The sequence below is a fragment of the Oncorhynchus kisutch genome, linkage group LG8 (assembly GCF_002021735.2).
Source record: "Oncorhynchus kisutch isolate 150728-3 linkage group LG8, Okis_V2, whole genome shotgun sequence".
NCBI classification, from domain to species: Eukaryota; Metazoa; Chordata; class Actinopteri; order Salmoniformes; family Salmonidae; genus Oncorhynchus; species Oncorhynchus kisutch.
This window is the reverse complement of record NC_034181.2, coordinates 36,900,175-36,928,172: the sequence shown is the minus strand read 5'-3', so window position 1 is coordinate 36,928,172 and position 27,998 is coordinate 36,900,175. Positions and strand designations below refer to the sequence as shown.

Sequence of the window (27,998 nt, the reverse complement as noted above, 5' to 3'; positions counted from 1 at the left end):
GGGACTTAATTTCTAAATAGTGATTTTATTTACAGCTTGATTCACCACTGACACAAACCAAACAACAGTAGGCCTACACACATTGACATTCAGTCTAGATAGATAGCTACAGTACATATTAAAACATACTTTAGCAAGACTACATATTAATAAAAGTAATAACTGCCATCGAATTACATTTGTAAAGCTGGAAGACTGCTTAAAAATAGACCGCTTTAAAATAAAACAAGCACTGTGGCCAGTTTGGTCCAGCCTCCGTCTTCATACACTTTACCATCTCTTCAATAAAGCAAAACAAATGACAAAAGGAGTGGGACTGCCCCATTCCTTAAAAATACCTTTAAAAAAAGAACCAAGCATTAGAAAACAAACTAAACCTTGACCATAGTAACCATAGAGGAAATTGCATATTGTAATGTTCATTATGACGTTTTTTTTCTTTTCTTTTACATTTTCATGAGCCGACCTCAATTCTACATGTAATATCAGCATCCTTTTTTCAAACCACTAGGTTTGTTTCTTTCGATGCGTCCTACCTCCTCCTCTCAAAGTGGTGTGGTTGGAGTGGAGGCTGTCGTGGGCACAGTAACAGGATGGAGCCCCAGGTCAAGAGAGGGGGCTTCGTCTGGCTGGGCAGGACTCTTCTTTTGGGCCTCCAGTTTCTCTGTCAGCTGGGTGTACAACTCCTTCACCTGTTCACTGCTCTATAGACACCAGACAAGCACAGAGAACAGAGAATGAGGAATATGGAAATACAGTAGCTATGTCATAGGGCCAGGAGTTTCCTATGTCCCTGACTGTGTGACATAACCAGAAAAATGCTGACTTGAGTTACAGTACAAGCCACAGGTGGAGTAAAAAATGAATAAAAATACACAACACCTAGTGTGAGCCACATACTAGAAATATGAATCTAACCTCAATCACTGAGCTTATGCGGTTAATACAATGTTCTCATGCGGAAAATGCATGATTACATCACAAGTTAATCAGATGTCTCAATGACATGCATTGTTCGGAACCTGTTTCAAGCTACAAATTTTTTTTATCCAAATGGCAGCTTGCCCACCTGTTTTGGGGGTTCCAGGGTTTTCAGTAAGGTCTCCACATAAGATGGCAACACTTTGTGGTGAAGGTGAAGCAACAGGCGTAGGGTGTGTCTGTGGACATTCTCTTTACTGGAATACACAAAAATATATGTCAGTTGAAGTCGGAAGTTTACATACACTTAGGTTGGGGTCATTATAACTTGTTTTTCAACCACTCCACAAATTTCTTGTCAACTCACTATAGTGTTGGCAAGTCGGTTAGGACATCTACATTGTGCATGACACAAGTCATTTTTCCAACAATTGTTTACAGACAGATTATTTCACTTATAATTCAATGTGTCACAATTTCAGTAGGTCAGAAGTTACATACACTAAGTTGACTATGCCTTTAAACAGCTTGGAAGATTCCAGAAAATGATGTCATGGCTTTAGAAGCTTCTGGTAGGCTAATTGACATCATTTGAGTCAATTGGAGGTGTACCTGTGTATGTATTTCAAGGCCTACCTTCAAACTAAGTGCCTCTTTGCATGACATCATGGGAAAATCAAAAGAAAAAGGCCAAGACCTCAGAAAAAAAAATGGTAGACCTCCACAAGTCTGGTTCATCATTGGGAGCAATTTCCAAACGGCGTTCATCTGTACAAACAATAGTACGCAAGTATAAACACCATGGGACCACGCAGCCGTCATACCGCTCAGGAAGGAGATGCGTTCTGCCTCCTAGAGATGAACATACTTTGGTGCGAAAAGTGCAAATCAATCCCAGAACAACAGCAAAGGACCTTGTGAAGATGCTGGAGGACACGGGTATAAAAGTATCTATAGCCCCAGTAAAACGAGTCCTATATCGACATAACCTGAATTGCCGCTCAGCAAGGAAGAAGCCACTGCTCCAAAACCGCCATAAAAAAGCCAGACTACGGGTTGCAACTGCACATGGGGACAAAGATGGTACTACCCAACACGTTTGACCCAAGTTAAACAATTTAAAGGCAATGCTACCAAATAATAATTCAGTGTATGTAAACTTCAGACCCACTGGGAATGTGATGAAAGGAATAAAAGCTAAAATAAATAATTCTCTCTACTATTATTCTGACATTTCACATTCTTAAAATAAAGTGGTGATCCAAACTGACCTAAAACAGGGCATTTTTATTTGGATTAAATGTCAGGAATTGTGAAAAATGTAGTTTAAATGTATTTGGCTAAGGTGTATGTAAACTTCCGACTTCAACCATACATACATACATACAGTTGAAGTCGGACAATTCATGGCATGTTTTTGCTCTGACGTCCACTGTGGGACCTTATATAGACAGGTGTGCCTTTCTAAGTCATGTCCAATCATTTGAATTTACCACAAGTGAACTCTAATCAAGTTGTAAAAACATCTGAAGGACGATCAATTGATAACAGGATGCATTTTGTATAAATTTGCACACAAAAAATAAATCTGTTTTCGCGTTGTCATTATGGTGTATTGTGTGTAGATTGATAAAAATAAAAAAATGTTAATTTAATCAATTTTTTAATTAGGCTGTAACGTAACAAAATAGGTAAAAAGGGAACCTGATGGTCACACTGACAGAGCTCCTCTGTGGAGATTATTCTAGAAAGACAACCATCTCTGCAGCACTCCACCAATCAGGCCTTTATGGTAATGTGGCCAGATGGCAGTCAGTCCTCAGTAAAAGGCATGATAGCCCGCTTTGAGTTTGGCCAAAGGCACATAATGAACTCTCGATAAGCGATAAGAAACAAGATTCTCTGGTCTGATGAAACCAAGATTTAACTATTTTGCCTGAATGCCAAGTGTCACATCTGGAAGAATCCTGGTGGTGGCAGCATCATGCTGTGGGGATGTTTTTCAGCAGCAGGGACTGGGAGACCAGTCAGGATCGAAGGAAAGATGAACGGAGCGAAAGTGAAGGTTCACCTTCCAACAGGACAACGACCCAAAGCACACAGCAAAGACAACGCAGGAGTGCCTTCGGGACAAATCTCTGAATGTCCCTGAGTGGCCCAGCCAGAGCCCGGACCTGAAAATAGCTGTGCAGTGACGCTCCCCATCCAACCTGACAGAGCTTGAGAGGATCTGCAGAGAAGAATGGGAGAAACTCCCCAAATACAGGTGTGCCAAGCTTGTAGCGTCATTACCAAGAAGACTTGAGGCTGTAATTGCTACAAAAAGGTGCTTCAACAAAGTACTGAGTAAAGGGTCTGAATACTTATGTAAATTATATGTCCGTTTTTAAATGTTTAATACATTTGCAAAAATGTATAATAATCAGTTTTTCCTTTGTCATTATGGGGTATTGTGTGTAGATTGAAGATTTTCTTTTAAGTATACATTTTACAATAAGGCTGTAACGTAACAAAAATGTGGGAAAGACAAGGGATCTGAATACTTTGCAAATGCACTGTAAAGTCTTATGACCAAGTATACTTTTTAAAAGAGAATGTCTTCAGTGGGGTAATTAGTATTACCGAAAATAAATTTTTTTAAACTTTGTCAGCCATGCCATTCTAAAGAGGTTTACTCTACCTGTAAGATTTATGAGAAGATTATTCCTTTTAATTAGATCTGCTTTCATATTGTTGAGTAATGGAATGACGTTCATATACTTTGTTGTCACTCATTAAGGATCCTAAGCATTTCATATTTTTTTGTGGTATACTTAAAGGATTGCTGTAGATCTTAACTTTTATTTTCTTCCTATTGCCATTTCATTTTCTTCCCACGTTCATTTTATATCCTGAGATATTGTTTATATTCTACTTCAATGTCACAGATTTCATAAATGTGCAGTAAGATTTACATCAGTTTCAAATGCAACATTTGCAGTAATCTCCTGTACGACCCATGACAAGACCGACCTGGAGAAAGAGGCGAGGAGAAAGCCATCAAACACGGCAGAGCAGAACTCTTCAGTCCCAAACTCATCAGAGAGCAAGGTGAGGTGCCCTGTCAGGAGGTGCAGGAAGATGTCCCCAAAGGCCATTTCGTTGTGGGTCTCCACTGCAGTTAAATGAAAAACATGTTGAGAGCCAGGATAACAACAGTATTTATTTCCTTATATTATTAACCTGTGGCAAAACAAGGGCAGAACCTACCCAAAGCGGGAAGTAACCGTTGTAAGGCATTCTTGTTCCTCTGCTTGGCAATGTGGAGTGTGTAGTAGAGACCTATCTCACATGCCACCCTGTTCTCCTGCAGGTACCTAGGGCAGAGGAGAACTCACTTTAAATCAGAGGCTTCTCATTGAAACGCATTCAACATAAAGCTCTCATGTGCACCGCACATAATATTGACAATTTAAATTCACATGGAGGCGGCAGGTAGCAAAGTGATTAGAGCGTTGGGCCAGTAACCGAAAGGTTGCTAGATCAAAACCCCAAGCTGACAAGAAAAAAAAAAGTGTTTTCCTAGTAAAATAAAGGTTAAATAAAATAAATACATGTATATTTTTGAATATCAATACGACGTGTTTTACATTCTATATTTTTATAAAACATTTAATTGGAGCCATACAAAGTCTACCAAAGTAACATGTTCCATTCTAACCCCATCCCCTGTGTGACAGCCCATCCCAGTGCTTACTTGTTGAAGGCATCAGGCAGGGCTGTGGGATAAGTGAGGGAGGTCTTCTCCTCACTGGGGAGCTTCTGTTCTACGGTGAAGGTGTAGTCGTCCACAACTACTGACAACATGGCTGGTAGAAAACGGGTTACAACCTCCAGTTCCTGAGGGGGAACGAATCAAATATGATGAGTCTCTGCCCTGGCTGGTTACGTCACATCTACGCCATCTAGCAGTGGTAATTGTAAAGAGGTTGTTTTCCAGCTAAGAAATATACTACACTCGTTAACTCACTGAAGAAAAACACATGGTTATAAAATAATACTAGTGGAAACAAGAAGTGAATACATACCAATCTGGGCTCTTTAAAGACTTGGCTGTCAATCATATCCCAAGCCCCTTGTCCAAGAGACAGCATTCTAAGCAGCAGCATCAGGTCTGGACTGTCCTGTTCATTCCCACAGAAATATCTCTCTTCAGTAGTGGCAGTAGGTTTCCCCAAAGCATTGACAGAATATAGAAATGGATAGAAAGAACATTAAGACCACAAAAGACAACATTGAACGTCTTACTCTGGGTAGAGCGTCCTGGCTGAGCAATTCTTGCAAGTTTCGGACCGTACTCAAAACCAGGGTGTTACAGGCAAATGGGTCGCACAGGATCATGGACAGGTCCCTGGAAAGCAAGAAGACCCACACCATTTGCCACATCGTTTTATGAATCCTACAATCATAAGCCATGTTCAATCACATTTCCTTCACTCTTCTTTTCTCACCCAAGTACTTGCTCCTGTCCTTTCTTCACTCCATCCAGAAAACCTTGCAATTCCCGGGCTCGCTTGGCATCCACAAACTTCTCACGGATACAGGCATCCAAGCACCAGGTGAACTGCCAAGATAGACATAAATACGGCACTCTGCATCAGCATGCAGAACATTCACCACCGTATTTGCATGCTTTTTGAAATCAATACAATTTCTGTTTCAGTTTGCCTACAGAAGAAGGCAACTCAGATCAGTTGCAGTGTCTCTTTCCTAGGAATTGAGCATACCTTGTGGCAGGGGTCTACTGAACAGATCTCACTGATGTCCAGGTCATGGAGGGACATGAGCAGCTCTGCACGCAGGGTGCAATAGTGGACGTTACGCGTACGCAGGAAGAGGGTTCGCAGGAACTGAAGTACCATGTCATACAGTTTCACATTCTTCCCAATCATCTGGGTCAACTTCAAGACTACCTGTACATGAAACAGAAAAAGGGTTAGCCTCTGAGAGAAAAATTACATATTTACCTGATTTGATATTAATAGTTAGCAATTAATACTTCTCAAATAGGAAGACATTTCTGTGCTGTTAGTGTCTGCGTATTCATGGGTTCCACTCTAGTTCCCTGCAGCTAATCTGGGCGTATGGTCACTAGAGATGGCTTGAGCTGACAAATGAGTTAAAGACCGCATTACATAGACAAGACGTGGTGGGTGTAACCGAGATAGAGATAGCCAGGAGGAGTTTAGAACAAGTCCTCATTGTCTCTAAATCATTTTTGCATCTGGGGAACTAAGCCAGGGTGTGGTTAAGACAACAACCCACGTGCAGATAACAAGAGGATGAACCCAGAGTGCCTTATGATGCTCCTTGGTCTGCATGAGGGGGATTGAACCAACCATGGCTGAGCATTGTTAGAGTCAGCTATATATAGTAGCCTCATTATTGCAATAATTAATTGATACTGAATAAAGATGATTGTTTGAAGAAATGACCAAGTCTCTCTCACTCTGTTAGAATTTCCACCACACCTCAAACACACCTCCAACTCTCTTCGGAGTTCATAGACAAAAGGTTGATTGACTAGTAAAAACTATTTTTTATAACAGGCTCCTGGCCGTAATCAAAACAAATCCTTACTGGAATGTGAACAGAATCTATTGGGAATCAAAAGGCAATGAAAAGGTCCAGATGTACTCGGGTGGCTCACCTCTCCTTGGCGTCTTGCTTTGGGGGAGGGGCTGAAGAAGTTGTGCAGAATAGAGAGATCACTGCTGAAAAGTGCTGCCTCCTTCTCCACAATATACTGCTTGAGCAGGGGCGAAACCTCATCCCCGAAGAGAGCCTGGTTGTCCTGCCAGATCTGCCTCTTCACCTCAACAGCACAGACCTTATACAGTTCCTTATCAGCCATTACAAGCTTCAGCTTTTTCTCTGGAACCTGTTGATAGCAAGTCAGCCAGGAAATACATTTAAAATACTGAGCTGTGATAGGATACCCGTGTTTTGAAGAGAGAAAACATGGCAAACAACTATAAATAGAAAAGATCTGCATTGCAGGTTAAAAGGTGCATTCACTAAAAGTATGGTGGGAAGACAGAGACTTACCTTTGGAAGATGTTTCAGAACCTGCATGACCACTGGCTGAATGGAGGGCATCTTCACCAGTGGAAAACTCTTCTCTAGAAGCTCTTCAAGTTTACCATAACTGTAGAGGTGGAATACACAAACACTCAATCATGTCAAACATGTACAACGGTTTAAACAGATACGCAATACAGACCTGGTGTTTACTAGCTACCTATTAGCCAGCTATACATATGTAAAGAGATGTCGCACCGTTCCTCATCCTTGCCCTCTGCGATAGTGGCGACTCGCTCCATCAACTTGTCACGAAGCTCGTCAAAGACCGACTGGTGAAACTCCAACCGAGGAGTCCCGTGAAGGTCCAGGAAGGGAAGAGCTGACTGAAGAGTTGGCAACAAAATGCCATTTTCTGTCTGCAAACAACACATTATCAGACCGGCGGTAAGATAATAATCAATGCAGTGAAATAGTGGTGTTATTAATTTGATAAATCGAAGCAGTGATATTTTATTGTAATTTATACTCAGGGAGGTTGCTAAGTAGAGAAAGAGGATCAATCTAAATGTTGTGTTAATTAGGAACAATAATGGCAAGTGGTTAGTGAGCATAGGTCTCGTCATTCAAATAACATTAGTTAACGTTAGCTAGCTACCTTTGTTGTTAGCACATAGCTAGCTAGCCAGGTTATTTTCTGTCAAAATTGTGCTACTTTGAAAACAAAGAGGTGGGTGAAAATGTATTGGTCACGGGTGGCATTTTATGGGCTATTTCTAAGTTGCACAGCGGCCGCCATTGCATTTCTCAATAAAAAAAATATTCAAATGTGTGTGTGTGTGTGTATATATATATATATATACACACACACACACACATTACATTTACATAAAGAATTCACACCCTTTATGCAGTACTTTGTTGAAGCACCTTTGGCAGCAATTACAGCTCTTCTTGAGTATGACGCTACAAGCTTTGCACACCTCTATGAGGAGTTTCTCCCATTCTTCTCTGCAGATCCTCTCAGGCTCTGTCAGGTTGGATGGGGAGCGTCACTGAACAGCTATGTTCAGGTATCTCCAGAGAGATGTTCGATCAGGTTTAAGTCCAGGATCTGGCTGGGCCACTGAAGGATATTCAGAGACTTGTCCCGAAGCCACCCTTCAGTTTTCTTGGCTGTGTGCTTAGGGTCGTTGTCCTGTTTGAAGGTGAACCTTCGACTCAGTCCGAGGTCCTGAGCAGGTTTTCATCAAGGATCTCTCTGTACTTTGCTCCGTTCATCTTTCCCTCGATCCTGACTAGTCTCCCAGTCCCTGCTGCTGAAAAACATCCCCCACAGCATGATGCAGCCACCACCATGCTTCACCGTAAGGATGGTGCCGGGTTTTCTCCAGAATGCTTGGCATTCAGGCCAAAGAGTTGAATCTTGGTTTCATCAAGCGGGCTGTCATGTGCCTTTTACTGATGAGTGGCTTCCGTCTGGCCACTCTTCCATAAAGGACTGATTGGTGGAATGCTGCAGAGAAGGTTGTCCCTCAGGAAGGTTCTCCCATCTCCACAGAGAAACTCTGAAGCTCTGTCAGAGTGACCATCTGGTTCTTGGTCACCTCCCTGACCAAGGAAGGCTCTTCTCCCCTGGTTGCTCACTGGAACTGGAAAAGCTCACTGGAAAATGGAGGCCACTGTGTCCTTGGGAGCTTCAATGCTGCAGACATGTTTTGGTACCTTTCCCCAGATCTGTGCATCGACACAATCCTGTCGCAGAGCTCTACAGACAATTCCTTCGACCTCATGGCTTGGATTTTGCTTTCAACTATACACACAGTACCATTCAATAGTTCAGGGTCACAGACATTTCCTTGTTTTTGAAAGAAAAGCACATTTTTTGTCCACTAAAATAACATCAAATTGATCAGAAATACAGTGTAGACATTGTTAATGTTGTAAATGACTATTGTAGCTGGAAAGGGCAGATTATTAAATGGAATATCTACATAGGCGTACAGAGGCCTATTCTCAGCAACCATCAGTCCTGTGTTCCAATGGCACATTGTGTTAGCTAATCCAAGTTTCATTTTAAAAGGCTAATTGATCATTAGAAAACCCTTTTGCAATTATGTTAGCAAAGCTGAAAACTGTTGTCCTGGTTAAAGAAGCAATAATACTGGCCTTCTTTAGACTAGTTGAGAATCTGGAGCATCGGCATTTGTGGGTTCGATTACAGGCTCACAATGTCCAGAAACAAGAACTCTCTTCTGAAACTCTTCAGTCTATTCTTGTTCTGAGAAATGAAGGCTATTCCATGCGAGAAATTGTCAAGCAACTGAAGATCTCATACAACGCTGTGTACTACTCCCTTCACAGAACAGCGCAAACCCGTCTCTAACCAGAATAGAAAGAGGAGTGGGAGGCCCTGGTGCACAACTGAGCAAGAGGAAAAGTACATTAGAGTGTCTAGTTTGAGAAACAGATACCTCACAAGTCCTCAACTGGCAGCTTAATTAAATGAACGTCCCTTTTTCAGGACCCTGTCTTTCAAAGATAAATCATAAAAATCCTAATAACTTCACAGATGTTCATTGTAAAGGGTTTAAACACCGTTTCCCATGCTTGTTCAATGAACCATAAACAATTAAATGAACATGCACCTGTGGAACGGTCGTTAAGACAGACGCCTAAGACAGCGCTAAAGTGAGACAGGACGGACAGCTGATCATCCTCGCAGTGGCAGACCACGTGTAACAACACCTGCACAGGATCAGTACATCCGAACATCACACCTGTGGGACAGGTACAGGATGGCAACAACAACTGCCCGAATTACACCAGGAACGCACAATCCCTCCATCAGTGCTCAGACTGTCCGCAATAGGCTGAGAGAGGATGGACTGAGGGCTTGTAGGCCTGTTGTAAGGCAGGTCCTCACCAGACATCACCGGCAACAACATCGCCTATGGGCACAAACCCACTGTCGCTGGACCAGACAGGACTGGCAAAAAGTGTTCTTCACTGACGAGTCGCGATTTTGTCTCATCAGGGGTGATGATCGGATTCCCGTTTATCCTCCAATTTGGAGGTGAAGCGTCCATCATGGTCTGGGGAAGTGTGTCACAGCATCATTGGACTGTGCTTCATGTTATTGCAGGCAATCTCAATGCTGTGCGTTACAGGGAAGACATCCTCCTCCCTCATGTGGTATCCTTCCTGCAGGCTCATCCTGACATGACCCTCCAGCATGACAATGCCACCAGCCATACTGCTCGTTCTGTGTGTGATTTCCTGCAAGACAGGAATGTCAGTGTTCTGCCATGGCCATCGAAGAACCCGGATCTCAATCCAATTGAGCACGTCTGGGACCTGTTGTGTCGGAGGGAGAGGGCTAGGGCCCTTCCCCCCAGAAATGTCTGGGAACTTGCAGGTGCCTTGGTGGAAGAGTGGGGTAGCATCTCACAGCAAAAACAGGCAAATCTGGTGCAGTCCATGAGGAGGAGATGCACTGCAGTACTTAATGCAACTGGAGACCACACCAGATACTGACTGTTACTTTGATTTTGACCCCCCCTTTGTTCAGGGACACATTATTCCATTTATGTTAGTCATAGGTCTATAGAACTTGTTCCGTTTATGTTTCAGTTGTTGAATCTTGTTATGTTCATACAAATATTTACACATTACGTTTGCTGAAAATAAATGCAGTTGACAGTGAGAGGATGTTTCTTTTTTTCCCTGAGTTTAGTACCTGCAAAACACCAGTCGCATCGTACGAGTAGGGGTGTTATTAACCCCGGTGTCCTGGCTAAATTCCCCATCCCAAGGTCACCTAATAATCCCCAGTTTACAATTGGCTCTTTCATCCCCCTCCTTTTCCCTGTAACTATTCCCCAGGTCGTTGCTGCAAATGAGAACGTGTTCTCAGTCAATTTACCTGGTAAAATAACGGATAAATAAAAAATAATCGTCAACAGTGAAGAGGCGACTCCGGGATGCTGGCCTTCTAGGCAGAAATCCCCTATCCAGTCTGTTCTTTTGCCCATCTTAATCTTTTCTTTTTATTCGCCAGTCTGATAGGGCTTTTTCCTTGCAACTCTGCCTAGAAGGCCAGGTTCCAGGAGTCGCCTCTTCACTGTGGACGTTGAGACTGGTGCTTTTACAGCGGGGGCCCACCGCAGCACCCTCTGCTCGTTGAGAACGATACGTGCTTTTTTAACATGTATCGCTAGAGGGGTCTGAATAATCGCTAAATATAGCAACAAAGTCGCTAAATTGACAACACTGGACCTGGCAACCCTGTCCTCTTGCCCTTTCTTTGCTGTGAACGATGCACGTTTGTGTTCTCGTAGTAGATAGACTACGGCAAAGTTTCCTCCATTGCAAAAATACTGAATCGTAGGAGTCAATACCTAGCGGAATCGAAGCTTGAGACCCAGAAATGGGAGTCGACGGCAAGCAGTTGAGGAATATTTTATTTTGCAACTATGGGACTGGTTTAGATTGTTCACATGTAAAACATTTTTTTTTTAAACATATGAGACGAAATATAGTTTACATCTGCACAATGAGCACGTGTCTCAAATACATCGTTACAGTTGCTGGTTAGCTAGCTACTGGATTTTTTTTAACATATTATCATTGACATGAAATATCTCAAAACAACAACATGGTATCATGAACAAGATGAAACGAGTCCGTACATGGCCGTTTCATTGTTGGTAGCTAACGTTATCTGGCCATCCAGAATCACAACTACTCACGGACTTCTGCCCCATTGAAGTGTCCACATCGTTTTTGTGACGTCAGCTAACCCACCTCCTCATCTAAAGGCTATACTGCCTTTGCTTTGTTGTCACTGAAACATTATGTTAGCTGCAACGGTGTTAAAACCGGCTATGAAAGTAGAGGGCTTTGTTTCTAGAATCATACCGCAATTGAGAATCGGTTCACGTTTAGTGGAGTGTTTGGCAGCTAGAGCCAATTCGTCAACAAATAGAATACTTGAAATATAGTAGCAGTAACGTACGGCTATTTTAGTGCAAGACTATTGGACTAACGTTGTTTAAATGACAGCGGTACGTTAACTACCCACTTAAATTATAATTATGGTCAATAATGAACACAGCGCATAGCTTGAACTACTTTGCAGATCCGCTGGTATCATCATGTTTAGCTGTGATTAGCTAAATAAAGCTACTTAGCTTACCTGAAACTGGTCAATGGCTTTCAGAGGCTCTGTGCAGTTAGTCAATGTTTCTTTTAGATCCTCGCCATTGGATATCCCAAGTTCAGGTAGGCCCGCAAACATTTTAAATTGTGTACGATATAACTACACATACATTTAATTAAAGAAACATAGGGCGAATAATGCAATATATTCGTAAACGAATGACTACAAGTTCGATAATTTATTTTTTAGCTAATGACGCACGATTCATGTAAGCAGTGCACCCAGTAAAGAGGCCGATGTGCACAAACAATCCGAAACGCAATTATTTCCGCTTCTCCATAGAATGACATATGGGATCCCGGATTTCGTCAACCATTTCAAGAATACAACATGAATTAGGAACAGTCAACAGGGACATGAACAAGACTATCTAAGTCTAAGGACTCTATGAAGTGATTTTCCAATTAAAAATTGATTTTTTTTAATAAAGCAAAATGTTTAGCTGTCACCGTAATGTCAAAACATTGATATGACCACCATGACTACTCATAGAGGTCACATCAGCCAGAGAATACATAATAAATTGTGGTTTTCATCGATTTTTATTATTTTGGTTCCCTTTTCTTTTTAGTCTTGCTTTGGTACGGTCTGTCAAAATGACAGATTATCAACAAGGAAAAAGCAATAAATGTAACTCATTTAAAATGTTATGACATGCTAGCAAAGAATGACACACACAAACAACAGAGTCCTGAGTTAACACAGTCTAACAACCGCACAAAAAAAACAATTCATGAATTCAGATGGCTAACTTGCATTACAGCATTGTAAGCACTTAAATTTAACCTCTCACATACCTGCATATAGGCTACTACAAATCTATCCTCAGTTTCCTTGATTATAAAACATGTACTCGAGATAGAATGGTTTGGAATTACAGTACATGACATTAAATCATTTAAACATTACCAAATATCAAACACTTGTACAAAATGTAGTATAAATGGTCAACAATACATCTGACTTCAAATGAAATATCTCTTTGTAAATTTGGATATACACTGTTCTCCTGTAGCCTCCTCTAAAATATGTGACATTGGAATGACAAACTCTAGGACTGATAAGTGCATAATTCTGTTTGGGGAGAACAGTAACCAAATGGTGCTTTGAAGACCTTAGATGATGCTGTCACTGTCCTTCTTTTGGCAGATCTTTAGTAGAAGATATCCAGACACAATGAGGATGAGGATGACAAAGAGGAAGATGAGACCAGCCCAGGCCTCGGGGCGCAGAGCCTTCCTCAGTCCCATGCTCTCCCCTGGCAACAGACTGCTCAGACTCAGCATGTAACCCAGGGCCCAGCCAATAGAGGTGTCTCCCGCCTGCACAAAATAAGAAAATCAAACCATAACTGGACTCCAAATTCAATACAGTAGTCAATGGGTACATTAAACATCTATATGGAAATAGCTTTTATTGCATTGAAATTAGTGACGCACCAATATGACATTTTTGGCCGATACCGATATACGATATTTAACATTTAGGCGGACGTTTAAGCACTCTAGTACAGTTAAATTGTTAACACACACACATGGACGCAGCAATCTAAGGCACTGCATCTCAGTGCAAGAGGCGTCCCTACAGTCCCTGGTTCGAATCCAGGATCTATCACATCTGGCCGTGACTGGTAGTCCCATAGGGCGGCGCACAATTGGCACAGCGTCGTCAGGGTTTGGCCAGGGTAAATAAGAATTTGTTCTTAACTGACTTGCCTAGTTAAATAAAAGGTTACACACGTACCACACAGACCAAAACGTTATTTTGTTGCCATTTATGTATGTCCCCATTACCAGTGAAACATAATCAAAACCTATTTCTTTCACTTACTTCCTATGCTGTTTCGTTGTTAATTTGTTCAGTCCAATCAGGACCTGAATATGACGCTTTCATGCATTTTTTACCGAGTTATTACACATTAATTACACTATGACTCGTATTTCATGTCACAACGATTCATCGATACGTATGCTATTATGCTGGTAAAATTGTCTCACGCACCTACTCATGGATGCAAACAATGTTCTTCCCCCAAAAATAAAAGTATGCCATAATTCTACTATTTGTATTCATTTGCATCACTGTCAATGACATACTTTTATTTTGAAGGCAAACCGCAAATTCCACTATTGTCCCTAATCCTTATTGTGGCTAGCTTCACAACACATAGCCTGGTCCGGTCGAGCCTCACTAGCCAGATGAAGCTAATAGGCTGCTTATAACGTTAGCTTTGAGCAAGAGTTAAGTAGCTGGCTAGCTATTTATCTTAATTAACTGAAGTTTAATTTCAATATTCGAACAACAAGTGGCAACCTAGATAATACTTACAAGGATTTCTAAATCATTGCTAAGAATAATGAAAATGACTGCAGTTGTTGCTGGTCATTGTTTTCAGGCTGGTTGTATTGGTGCTAGCTAGGTACCAAGCTAAAGCTAGCTACCCGAGTAGTTGCGGTCGAGCAAATTATGCTTAATTACCAACGCGGTATTGTAAACACATCGTTCGTGGCCAGTGTTTGCTGACTTTTTTGTACAGCTTTGACAGTGCTACTGTATCTTTTTCTTGACATGCACAGGCCCAAACGCGTTCCATAGTATGTATGTTGTGAAGCTAATAACTGACTCAATTACTGTGTAACTCAGGTAGGGCAACATCGGAAAATTAGGCACTTGGTAGTGTTAACCGGTGCTCTACCAGTCGGCGAAAGCCAACATCACCCAGACAGAGAACGGTTGATTGTCAAGGGCAATGAATTCCATTATCTTGGCTGTAATGGATTTCGCCTTTGAGCTGTCTCACTGAAATTGTGTTACTCTTTCAATTGACTTGTTGACTGCTCGATCCACACAGCAGACATTGTGGGCAAGTTTAGGAATGCTGTCGTTAAACGAGACATCTGCCGATACCGATGTTGGCTTTATCGGCTGATTGCGATATGTTCACCGATATATCGTGCATCTCTAATTGAAATAGATTCAAACATTCATAAGGTTTACTTTGCTGCTCACCTTTCTCTGGAAAGAGATCCGAGGGAAGGAGAGCTCATCAAAGCCATACCCTTGGAGCATGAGGACCTGGATAAAGACAGAGGCTGCACAGTAATCCTGTAGACGACCTTTCTGGTCTGGGGCCTTCTCTAGCATCTGTTTATGTGGAGGGGGGTTAGAAAAAGATGACATTGTTCATTTCATAGAATTCTTAGTATTCCTCTGTTCACTTGCTGGTGAGAGGAGCTATAAGAGGATGGGATCTTTGTAAAGACTAACGGAATCTATGGAACGGAGTTAAACACTTTGTTTCTATTGATTCCATTCCAGACAACAAATTAAATTAAATGTACAGTATTATACATGCCATGATTGCATGGAACTCCCATCTCATATAGCGTAAATGAACAGCAAGCCTGGTTTAAAAAAACACCTCACAGCACAACGGCTCTCCCCAATATTTTTTATTTACCCAGGCAAGTCAGTTAAGCACAAGTTCTTATTTACAATGACGGCCTAGGAACAGTGGGTTAACTGCCTTGTTCAGGGACAGAACAACAGATTTTTACCTCGTCAACTCGAAGATTCGATCTAGCAACCTTTCGGTTTTAAATGTAACCTTTATTTAACTAGGCAAATCAGTAAAGAACAATTTCTTATATACAATGACGGCCTACACCGGGCTAAACCCGGACAATGCTGGGCCAATTGTGCGCCACCAATCACGGCTGGATTCCAACCAGGGTGTCTGTAGTGACGCCGCTAGTACTGAGATGCATTGCCTTAGACCGCTGTGCCACTCGGGAGCCCTAAAATCAAATGGCTCCCGATAAATAATAATACAAAATTCCAGCCATTACAATAGCTCCTCCCACCTGCATCCTTTGATACACACATCAACAGGACATTTTCATAAGTTCTCAGAAAACATCCAAAATACCAGTAATGGAATTAAATTCCCTGACTATTAGATCTCCTTTCACTCAGATGATAATCCTGTGCAGTGCCTGCTACCCTCCAGGTAACATAATTAAGGCTCACCCTCACAGCCTAAGTAGATATTTTCTTCCCAGCATTCAACATTTGGGAGAACATCCACCCTCTTATGCTATTTGACTCAGTTGCTGTAATACGAGATTCACTGTACACTCTTTAAAAAAAAGGTCTCCAAAAGGGTTCTTCGACTGTACCCAAAGGACCCTTTTTGTTTCCACGGAGAACCCTTTTGGGTTCCATGTAAAACCCTCTGTGGAAAGGGTTCTACATGGTACTCAAAAGGTCTCTACATGGAACACAAATGGGTTCTACCTGGAACCAAAAGCGTTTTACCTGGAACCAGGGTTCTTCAAAGGTTTCTCCTATGAGGACAGCCGAATAACCCTTTTAGGTTCTAGATAGCACGTGTTGTGAAAATAAGAGAAAACCATTGTTTCAACGAAAGTGTATTACATAGATAAATTGTCAAAGAATAGCCTGAGTCAGTCAGCTGAGCCCAGCAGTACAGTACTTCCTGATAGCCCATGTTGCAGACAGTGTGGGTGGCTCCCTCCAGTAGAGTGGGGGATGTTACAGTGATGCCAGTGGTGCGCTGCAGGAAGACATGAGTGTAGAAGAAGGCAGAAAACGCCTGTGGAGAGGAAAATAAAACAGATTGCTCAATCAGCCCCTTGACATCAGAGCAATACCCAGAGGATTAGCCTGTCTAATTAATCTCATGCGGCTGTGGGATTTGTCTACATGCAATGGCATACAGTGACATAGCCTATGAATGAAAACATAAAACCCTATTGTTCTGACCAAAAGTCAGCAAATAAATACTTGCCTGAAAGGAAATCAATGCATCTTATTGTTAAATAGCTTGTACCAAAGTACATACAGTGCATTCGGAAAGTATTCAGACACATTTTCCACATTCTGTTACGTTACAGCCTTATTCTAAAATGGATTAAATAAAATTAATTCCTCATCAATATACACACAATACCCCATAATGACAAAGCAAAAAAATGGTGCAAATTTATTACAGTGGCCCAGCCAGAGCCCGGACTTGAACCCGATTGAACATCTCTGGAGAGACCTGAAAAGAGCTATGCAGCAACGCTCCCCATCCAACCTGACAGAGCTTGAGAGGATCTGCAGAGAAGAATGGGAGAAACTCCCCAAATACAGGTGTGCCAAGCTTGTAGCGTCATACCCAAGACAACTCGATGTTTTAATAGCTGCCAAAGGTGCTTCAACAAAGTACTGAGTAAAGGGTCTGAATAATTATGTAAATGTATGTGTAAATGTGTAAACATTTATAAAAACCTGTTTTTGCTTTGTCATTATGTAGTATTGTGTGTAGATTGATGAGGGGAAAAAAATATTTAATCAATTTTAGAAATAGGCTGTAATGATTTATTTATATTTAATTAACTAGGCAAGTCAGTTAAGAACAAATTCTTATTTACAATGATGGCCTACCCCGGCCAAACCTGGGCCAATTGTGCGTCGGCCAATAGGACTCCCTGAGGGCGGCCAGATATGATACAGCCTGGATTTGAAACAGGGACGGTAGTGATGCCTCTTGCTCTAAGAATCAGTGCCTTAGACTGCTGCGCCACTCGGGAGCCCCCCGAATGTAACAAAATATGGAAAAAGTCAAGGGGTCTGAATACTTTCCGAATGCATTGGAACTAAATACTAGGATACTGTGTACATTTGAAAGAACATGGGATCTATTCTGACAGTGAACCATGTATTGATCCTAAAGTGCGTTCCATGCAGGGGATCCTCCTCACCATGAAGCTACCAGTGACGTTGGGCTGAAAGACTCCATCAAAGGAGCACTTGGAGAAAGAGCACCTGTCAAAGGAGAATATCTTGGACATGTTGCCCAGGCAGTGCTGGTAATGCCCAGTTCCAATCACCGTCAGGGGGTCCTGGGGGCTGTAGGGAGTGGGCATTTGGTCTACCGTGCATGGGGAGTCAAACACCTTGTCCAACTTCATGGAGACATTGAAACCTGCTGGATAGCAGGGGTGTGATACATGGGGCCCAGCACCTTGATTCTGAGAGACAGAGGAGACAAAATACATACCTCTGTAGACATATCCTCATGATAAATGGATATAAGTTGCAGTGGAGGCTGCTGAGGGGAGGAAGGCTCATTATAATGACTGGAACGGAGCAAATGGAATGGCATCAAATACATTGAAACCATGTGTTTGATGTATTTGATACCATTCCCCTGATTCCGCTCTAGCCATTACAGCGAGCCCGTTCACCCCCAAATAAGGTACCACCAACCTCCTGTGATGTACAATATTTGAGCCTAACATTGATCTATGTTTTTACAATCATTATGCACTTTGGTTTGTGATGCCCTCAATCATTCTATGTTTGTAATGCTACTGTGTTTTAGGAGAACGTGTGTTACCTTGACCAAGTGAGCCAGCAGTCTGCGTAAGACCTGGTCCCTGCCGTAGCACAGGAAGCTCTGTGTGTATAGGTGGTAGTCTCTACCATAAAGACGCAGCTCCATGACATTACTCTTGTCCTCCACCACGTCTGCAGTCTCAAAGGTAATCTGAGTGGAGGCGCCTCCGAAGTCCAGAGCACCCACTGTATCTCTGCCAGGACTAAGCCAATGCCCCGCAAAGCCATACTAAGTGACAAAAGAAAGAATGAAAAGGACATTTAAATGACAGCCAGTTGGTCTTGAGAAACAATAACAACAAACCAATGTTTCTTATTCATCTACATTGCCAACACTGCTTAACATTTATTCCTCAGTTGTCTTGAATGGCTCTGATGTGGACTCTGGAGCTTCACCTTGATAAAGTTCTCTAACAGATAGTTTACAGTGACCCAGCCATATGCCCCCTCCTCCTGTCCACTCAAGATGGTCGCCCCTCTGAAGTCGAAAGGATAAGTATGCAGCTTGCTGCCAACTTCCTTTAGTATCTTCTCTGACTCTATGGGCTTGGATATACTGTGGGAAAGAGAGAGGAAATATACATTATTGTCTAGATCTGTTCCTATCAAAATGTTGTCATTATCCAACATACATTAAGTATAAAGCCATTCATTAGTCATTCTAATGTGACAGCTCAAATAATCCATGAATGGAAGATGCTATTGCACTGTGTATCTGATCTGAAAGTACATTTAATGGTGTGTTGCCCACTCACTTCAGAAGCCTCATACCCGCTGTGGCTCCCAGATACAATGGGGTGAGGTGGTGTCTGGATTTGGGGATGTCTTTCAAAGCCTGATCCAGACAGGGTTCCAGACTGCGTCCTGCACCCCCTTGCTCACCTGCATAGCTGGATACCCCTCCTCCTGGGTAGGTATACAACAGAAAATAATAGAGTAGAATACAATAGGAATCAGAAAAGAAATACCACAAAGTGCACATGACTTCTGCCAATTTTGACTTGTGCCTGACCTTTTTTCTTTCACGTGAGAGAACATGTATCTGAATGGATGGAATACAATTTCACAAGTGTTTCTATGGTAACCTGCTCAACTGAAACCAAACTTTAGTATTAGAGGAAGAAATGTAGAGGGCAAACAGCGTACATGGCACAAAAACAGGAACCTGGCCACTCAGTTAAACAGAAATTATACAAAAATAATGACTGTGAAAAATCACTTCTGTAATATGAATGTCTCTGACCGGTCATTCCTCATTCCTTTGGAGAAAAATGTAAGTAGAAGTGAAAGTTTCCAGAACACTCCAACACTGGATGAGTGGCAGACTTTCTGGCTCTGATAGACACTACTGAATTCGAAATCCAATACTAGACCTTACCCTAGGCATTTCATGTAGATTTGGAATGGATAGGTATGAGAAATATGGTAATAGCTCCACCTTTCCCTGAAATAGGCGAAGTGGATATTGTGTGTGTCACATTAACATATGCAATCTCTTCAGTTTTAGTGGGTGTGTTAGGGGTTGATACCTAATAATGTATTAGCAAAAGCGCTCTTACCCTTGACATGGCACTCGCTGTGCTGAGTGACAATGCCAGTGCCATTTTGTTTATCAGCTGGCCACTTGTAGATGTACATGGCAGTGTGGGACGAGCCAGCATCCAGGACAACTCCATACTGAAACAGACAGAACGGTTGGAAAAGTCAGAGAAACAGACTAAATGTAAATAAGCAATACACGTTTCAGAATTTACCTGGCAAAACTACAGTACTTTTTAAATGTATTGTACATCTTACACCTGTTGACATTTCAGTGCTTTTATTTTCTAAATGTGTGTTATTTCCCCTGCACAGTGAAAGGTTCCCAAAGTCAAAGTATCGCTGACCAACATCTGGTACAGTACGGCCACAAAAGGTCACCAAAGTAACTGATGAGGACAGAAAGAAAGAAAGGATAAAAGTAACCAAAAGGGACAATAGAACATTTGCTGAATAAAAGAGGCATGCATATCTTTTATTCTCTCTACATCTTTCCCTTTATTTTCTGCTCTTTCATCCCTTCCTTTTATGCTTCCCTTTGAAGTTGGGCTTGATTTCAAAAAGGTTTTCCAGTGTATGCTCTGAGGTTGGGTTTATTAGGCAAGATACTGCATGTCAGGCAGATCTGTATATGAACAAGTGTGCAGTCCAGGTGCATTGCATTGCCAAATTGCAGAAATGCTGGTTTACTCATCTCCAAGTTTCAGTATCTGTGTGTCTCTGACATGTCTTTGTTTAATTGTTAAATTTGATCTAACTTTTTTAACTCCACATTTTGCATATCCATAGTATAAATAATATTGCATTTGTGGTTTATTGTATTGCCTTTGTAATGGGGAATATACTGTATATAACCGGTTCGGCATGCTTTAGAGAGCATTATTTCTACAGATTCCAAGAATGAATCGTATTCTACTGAATGAGGCATAAAATACACTGAACAAAAATATAAACACAACATGTAAAGGGTTGGTCCCATGTTTCATGAGCTAAAATAAAAGAACCCCAAAATGTTCCATAAGCACAAAAAGCTTATTCCTCTCAAATTTTGTGCACAAATTTGTTTACATCCCTGTTAGTGAGCATTTCTGCTGTGCCAAGATATCTGTGCCAAGATATGCCACACCTGTCAGGTGGATTGATTATCAAGAAGCTGATTAAACAGCATGATCATTACACAGGTGTACCTTATGCTGGGGACTTTAAAATGCCACTCTAAAATGTGCAGTTTTGTTGTACAACACAATGCCACAGATGTCTCAAGTTGAGGGAGTGTGCAATAGGCATGCTGACTGCAGAAATATACACCAGAGCATTTGCCAGATAGAGAAATTAACATTAAATTACTATAAGAAGCCTCCAATGTTGTTTTAGTGAATTTGGCAGTACGTCCAACCGGCCTAACAGCCGTAGACCACGTGTAACCACGCCAGCCCAGGACCTCCACATCTGGCTTCTTCACCTGCGGGATCGTCAGACCAGCCACCCAGACAGCTGATGAAATTGTGGGTTTGTACAACCAAAGAATTTCTGCACAAACTGTCAGAAACCGTCTCAGGGAAGCTCATCTGCGTGCTTGCGTCCACACAATGATCTGTACCTGACTGCCGCTCGGCATCGTAACTGACTTCAGTGGGAAAATGCTCACCTTCGATGACCACTGGTAAGCTGGAGAAGTGTGCTCTTCACAAATCAATCCCGGGTTTCAACTGTACCGGGCAGATGGCAGACAGCATGCATGGGGTAGTGTGGGCAAGCGGTTTGCTGATGTCAATGTTGTGAACCGAGTGCCTCGTGGTGGTGGGGTTATGATATGGGCAGGCATAAGCTACGGACAATGAACAGAATTGCATTTCAATAATGGCAATTTCAATGCACAGAGATACCGTGATGAGATCCTGAGGCCAATTGTCATGCCATTCATCACCGCCATCATCTCATGTTTCAACATGATAATGCATGGCCCCATGTCGCAAGGATCTGTACACTATTCCTGGAAACTTAAAATGTCCCAGTTCTTACATGGAATGCATACTCGTGAGACATATGACCAATTGAGCATTTTTGGGTGTGTATGGTGTCTTGTTACATGAAGGGTGTTCCAGTTTCCATGTACGCCTTGTTCCAGTTCCTGCCAATATCCAGCAACTTCGCACAGCCATTGAAGAAGAATGAGACAACATTCCACAGGCCACAATGAACAGCCTGATCAACTCTATGTGAAGGACATGTGTCGCGCTGCATGAGGCAAATGGGGGTCACACCAGATACTTACTGATCCACGCCCCTACCTTTTTTTAAGGAATCTGTGACCAACAGATGCATATCTGTATTCCCAGTCATGTGAAATCCATAGATCAGGGCCTGTATATCAGTAAAATCTTTGAAATTGTTGCATGTTGCTTTTATATTTTTGTTCAGTATAAGTCTTCAATTGACAAACAATAGCTTGGATATGAATTGCAATTGTGATGCACTAATGCAGAACTCTGAACCCTGCGGCAATGCATATCATCACCACTTTAGGAGTTCCCCCTGCTCCTTTGTGTTAAGAGGGAAAGCAACATTAAACCCACATTCAAATCAAACAGTGGATATAAAAAACACAGATTTAATTGTGAGGAATAGCAAGTTGGTGAATGGACCCCTGATAAAGACTTTGGAATAACAGTTGAGTTGTAGTCCTGGGTGGTTTCCCAGTGACCCCCAGAGTTGGGGAGTAATGGATTACATGTAATGTAATGGATTACAAAAAAAAGGTAACTGTAATCCGTTCCCAACAAACTGGTTAAGAGAATGCAAAGAGTGTGCAAAGCTGTCATCAAGGTAAAGGGTGGCTATTTTGAAGAATCTCACATTTAAAATATATTTCGATATGTTTATCACTTTTTTGGTTACTACAAGTAACCTTTATTGAACTAGGGAAGTCAGTTAAGAACAAATACTTATTTACAAGACGGCCTACCAGGGAAATTGGCTTGTTCAAGGGCAGAACGACAGATTTATACCTAGTCAGCTCAGGGATTTGATCCAGCAACCTTTCAGTTACTGGCCCAATGCTCTAACCACTAGGCTACCTGCCACCCCAAACAATTATTCCATGTGTGTTATTTCATAGTTTTGATGTCCTCACTATTATTCTACAATGTAGAAAATATTTTTAAAATTAAGAAAAACCCTTGAATGAGTAGGTGCATCCAAAATTGTGTCTGGTACTGTATATTTTTGCCTTCTTCTAATACCTGTTAAGGGGAAAGTAATCTTAAAGTAACAATGTAATCATTTTACATTACTGAGTTTGGGTAACTAGTAACTTAACTGATTACATTTAGAAAGTAACCATAGTGCAAAAACACCAAGAATATTGTTTACAAATGTTATTTATAGTAGGCTAAATGCTATTATATCTTATGTTAGCAAAAATAGTCCTGTTTTCCTAGCCTCTATTATCGCATGCCTTCATAACATAACCAACATATTTTCAGCTTTTCAGTCCTACAAGCCAGCTGTAGGGCTATAGCCTACAGACAATATTATATTTGTAACAGTTGGCACCAACTGGTGCTTTAATTAAACAACCTGTGTAAGATTATATAATACTGTTATCACATTAGCCCTAACGTTATTTTCTCTAATTTTATCTAGACTATGTCGTGAAATTATTGGCTAAACCACCCATCGACAGGTGTATGCAAATACGGTAACTACTTTCATTTTCTCACCCGTAAACATGAGAAAAGGTAACGAACGTTATTACCATGAATTGTGGAGGTTCCCTCACGTCGTCAATCGGGATGACGACCAGTAGAATCCCTGCTATTCCCAGTAGCAGGAACACGGCCGGGGCTATGACTTGACGGTACTGGGTACTCATGAGGCTGCCCTGTCGCTTCTGACACAGAGACCGACAAACGAGCCAGTTACTGGTGCCACAGCCGGTGCCAGGAAAAATAAGAATAACAGCGAGCCCATGCATGAGGAAAGCGAAAGGCTTGTGTGTGAGAGTGCAGATGTGGGTTTGGCCAGATCCATTGTCCTATCAACACATGCCCTGATAATAATTTGATATTTTTTCATGATGGACCCACAGCGGTGGTAAACACACCAGTGATAAAACCTGAATTTACTCTGGAGAAGAGATTATTTGATTGAATGACAGTGTTGAGTAGGATGAAAATCCCAAAGGGGAGCAAATACAATTGTGTTTTGGATACTCACTCAGAGGGTAAGTAATAGGTATCCAAAGAGAATGCAAATTAGAACAGGTGATAAAATGGCATGTCTAGCCCAGGAGCGAGTTTAAGGTGTACAGTAACCACCAAGAAACTACAACTCTTCAGTTAGAAATACAGTGAAATGCCAAACAAGTACTACTAATCCTACGGTGTTCACAGTGAGTTGATGACATCATGTTGGTATTCACATTAGTCACGTTTAACCTTTTTTCAGCTGAAGTGATAACGTCAGGACCATGTCATAAAGGCCAGAAGAATGCTTTCTTTTTTACCCATAAATGTTCCTTCAGTGGTTGGAAAACTCTTCTTTCTTTTTGCCATTCACACCCCATTGCTGTTTGCTCTCTAAGAGGCATTCAGGGTAATATTAAATGCAGATTGTCAGCCACCTCTGAAATGATGGTGTAATAGTGCCCTGCAGTTGGTCTGAAGCTACAGATGTCTCCGCTGGTCATGATCGCCATGGAGTGAGAGGGAAGTCTGGAAGGACACACACACAACAACACTGTCGCCATTTGATATTTTGATCATATTAGCCTACAGCAGGTCCACACACATTTAATAGAAACATGTTTCCTGTTAAAATACCCTTAGGATGAAAACTATAAGTCACTCGCTTGTGGCACAATCTTGTCATCACAACGTCTTTGACGGATCAGGTAAAATTGTGATGATTAAGAATATCAAGCTAATTGACCGATTTTGATCGATGGTGCAAAACGTCAACTCTTGATTGGTGAAAATGTTCTCTCTATACTTGATATCTCTATTGGTCAGGTTTTGCTGCCCTGACAGAGTGGAATAATTCCATATCAAGATCAATATAAATGCTAGACTTTTGATAAAGTTATGGCCTTAAGTTTTTGTCATATGCACTATATTACTGTCTCTTTATTTACCTCCATTTGAAATGTTTCTCTAATTTTAACCAGTGGAGGGTGCTACTCTCTCACAATTCTATGTGAGGCAACCTACAGACATACCCTGGTCTATGCTTTGAGAAAATGATCCAACTCTGGTTAAATCAACCACAACAGAACCAGCAGTAACCTACATTCCATGTCTATCTTCTTCATTGCTGTCCATGCTTCTTTCAACAGCCAAGATCGTGAGACTAACCATCCGTCAATATAGCATGGCGACCTGGGTTAAAGGCAGCTGTCAGATCGATACAAATTAGGCCTATGATTCTGCTCATCTGCCTGCAGATGTCAAATGATTCATTTTCAAAGGAGATTGATTTTTCAAGAGACGAATAGAATGCCACACCTCCCAGGGAGTCAGTGACCTCAGGTTGTGTGTTTGCTGTGGTTTCATTTTGATGAAGAGGAGCTGTGCTTCCTAGTTTGTCTTCAAAGGCTGAATGAATGTGTGGTTAGATTGGCATAGATAATCTATAACGTCATTTAAAAACAGTTTCAAAGTATGTACAGTATGCTGTTTGATGTGTCCCAGAATGTCCAGCAGTACAACAGAATTTATCCAAGCCTCCCCAATGCTTGCTCTCCAGTGTGGCCAAAACAGTGTGTGGTGTGGCGTTCAAGCCAAACTTTAGATTACACTGGAGCTGGTAACATGTACTGGAGTTGGGCGAGGGGTGAGGCGCACGGGTGTTTGCCTGAACAGAGCAGGGGGAAAACATAATATAAATAGCATAGAGGTGAAGAGGTTAGGAACGTAATTCTGAAATGCACAGATAAATCAGGAGTGTCCAGCCAGTCAGGCAATGCCACTCCTCTCTCCTGCAGGGCCAGCTCTGGTCCAACCAAAAACAACCTGATGTTTCCTCTCTAAGAACAACACTGTCACTGTTCCATCCCCCGGGCCTGGTACCAGGTCCCTGAGGACTAACATAGGCTGCTGCTGCACATTGGAAGGCCAGGGCACCGGGAGGGCGTTCACACCTTGTTAAGTTTTACAACTTGTGCATTTGTCAGTCCCAGTCCTCTATTGCCCCTCTGACTAAGGCAAGCCTTTGAAGTAACTTTCCTCATTGAGCAGGAGAACGATGATCCCTTACGGATGTGAATAATGCAACAGGCAGACAAGATATACTATAGGAGAACATTTTTATTCGGCGACTTGAAAAGTTATATGAAGAGACAGAAATGAATCAACAAAGTGTAAGAAATCATGTCTATACTGTACAGTTTGCCAAGTCGAATGCTTTTAAATAAAACACAACTAGACAGAGGTAGTTTCATCAACGATAACAACTACGTTATGTCATTACGCCGACACTTTTATGAATAGTCCCTTATAAGTGATGCATACTGTAAGACAAGGAGCAGAACTAATGGAGCTATTGCATACCACACTTGTCAAGCTATAGAATCTTTGGGACTTCTAGAGGGTTCATCGCTAAAGTCTACTAATCCATCTATTGCATGCTGGAATTTTGTTGTGAAAAAGTCTTTGTATGTAAGGAAAGTTCATGGTTTCCCATGTAGGACATGTCAGTTGTGGCTTGCATGGATTGCTTCACTTTTGTTCTGAAATTCTTTCCCTTTTACCTGTACATGCAGCCTGGTCTCATAGACTAGACCTAACACAGTAAATGTAAATCCAGCACATTTAAATTAGTATGATACGTTACGTTTGGTATGGTTACATAAGACAGAAGGTTACTTGATGTGAAAACGAAAAGAGGGTGGGTGGGCGTATAACACGAACATCTAGCAAGCCAAAGGTTGCATGTTTGAATCTCATCACGAACAACTTTAGCAAATTTTCAACTACTACTACTTTTTAGATACTTTGCAACGACGTAGCATGTTAGCTAACCCTTCCGTAACCTTAACCCTTTAACCTAACTCCTAACCTTAACCAGCTAGCCAACGTTAGCATTAGCCACCTAGCCACTTAGGGAAAGTGGGGGATACCTAGTCAGTTGTACAACTGAATGCCTTCAACTGAAATGTGTCTCTGCATTTCAGGAAAAAACACAGGGAAAAAAACACAGGAGGCTGCTGAGGGAAGGACAGCTCATAATAATGGCTGGAACGGAGCAAATGGAATGGCATCAAACACATGGAAACCATTTGTTGGATGTGTTTTATACCATTCCACCAATTCCACTCCTACCATTACCACAAAACTCTCCTCCCCAATTAAGAGCCACCCTCCATCATGAACAACTTTGGCATTTTAGCTATTTAGCTAACTACTTTTTAGTTACTTTGCAACAACTTAGCATGTTAGCTAACCCTTTCCCTAACTCTTTTAGCTAACCCTTCCCCTAACCCTTTAACATAACTCCTAACCTTAACCCTAACCAGCTAGCTAACATTAGCATTAGCCACCTAGCCACTTAGCTAACTACAACAAATTGGAATTAGTAACATATCATAAGTTTAACAAATTCATGCCATATTGTAGGTTTTGCTAATTTGTAACATACTGTATCATACGAATTGTAATTCTTAACATATCATGCGAAATGGATGATGGACTCCCACAAATGAATACATACCATACGAAACGTAACCACAGGAGGTTGCTGAGGGGAGGACCACTCATAATAATGTCTGAAACGGCAAAAATTGAGTACATCCAACACATGGTTTCCATGATGACACCAACCTCCTATGAACGTAACATATGTCTCGGATAAGAAA

The 27,998-nt window shown here is 41.6% G+C and overlaps 1 protein-coding gene across 4 annotated transcripts; it reads right to left on the bottom strand.

Moving 5' to 3' along the window:
- Positions 1–5: 5 nt before the first annotated feature.
- On the bottom strand, positions 6–24,141 carry nelfb (negative elongation factor complex member B). 4 transcript variants are annotated; one of them, XM_020489700.2, is made up of 22 exons: positions 23,904–24,141; positions 20,167–20,284; positions 19,363–19,513; positions 19,004–19,163; positions 18,609–18,836; positions 17,971–18,240; positions 16,698–16,817; positions 15,212–15,346; positions 12,179–13,524; positions 7,240–7,400; positions 7,009–7,108; positions 6,611–6,841; positions 5,688–5,873; positions 5,412–5,524; positions 5,209–5,311; positions 4,989–5,084; positions 4,658–4,800; positions 4,171–4,277; positions 3,934–4,075; positions 1,070–1,178; positions 537–704; positions 21–338 (listed from the first exon to the last, which is right to left on the bottom strand). In XM_020489700.2, exons 9-21 carry the CDS (start codon positions 12,278–12,280, stop codon positions 546–548), a joined length of 1,752 nt encoding a protein of 583 aa, XP_020345289.1. In that variant the 5' UTR covers positions 12,281–13,524; positions 15,212–15,346; positions 16,698–16,817; positions 17,971–18,240; positions 18,609–18,836; positions 19,004–19,163; positions 19,363–19,513; positions 20,167–20,284; positions 23,904–24,141; the 3' UTR covers positions 21–338; positions 537–545. The 4 variants fall into 4 exon arrangements, with proteins under 4 accessions (XP_031686109.1, XP_020345288.1, XP_020345289.1 ...); XM_031830249.1 differs by having other exon boundaries at positions 6–704; XM_020489699.2 differs by having other exon boundaries at positions 6–704; positions 15,212–16,817; positions 23,904–24,140.
- Between the last annotated feature and the right edge of the window lie 3,857 nt (positions 24,142–27,998).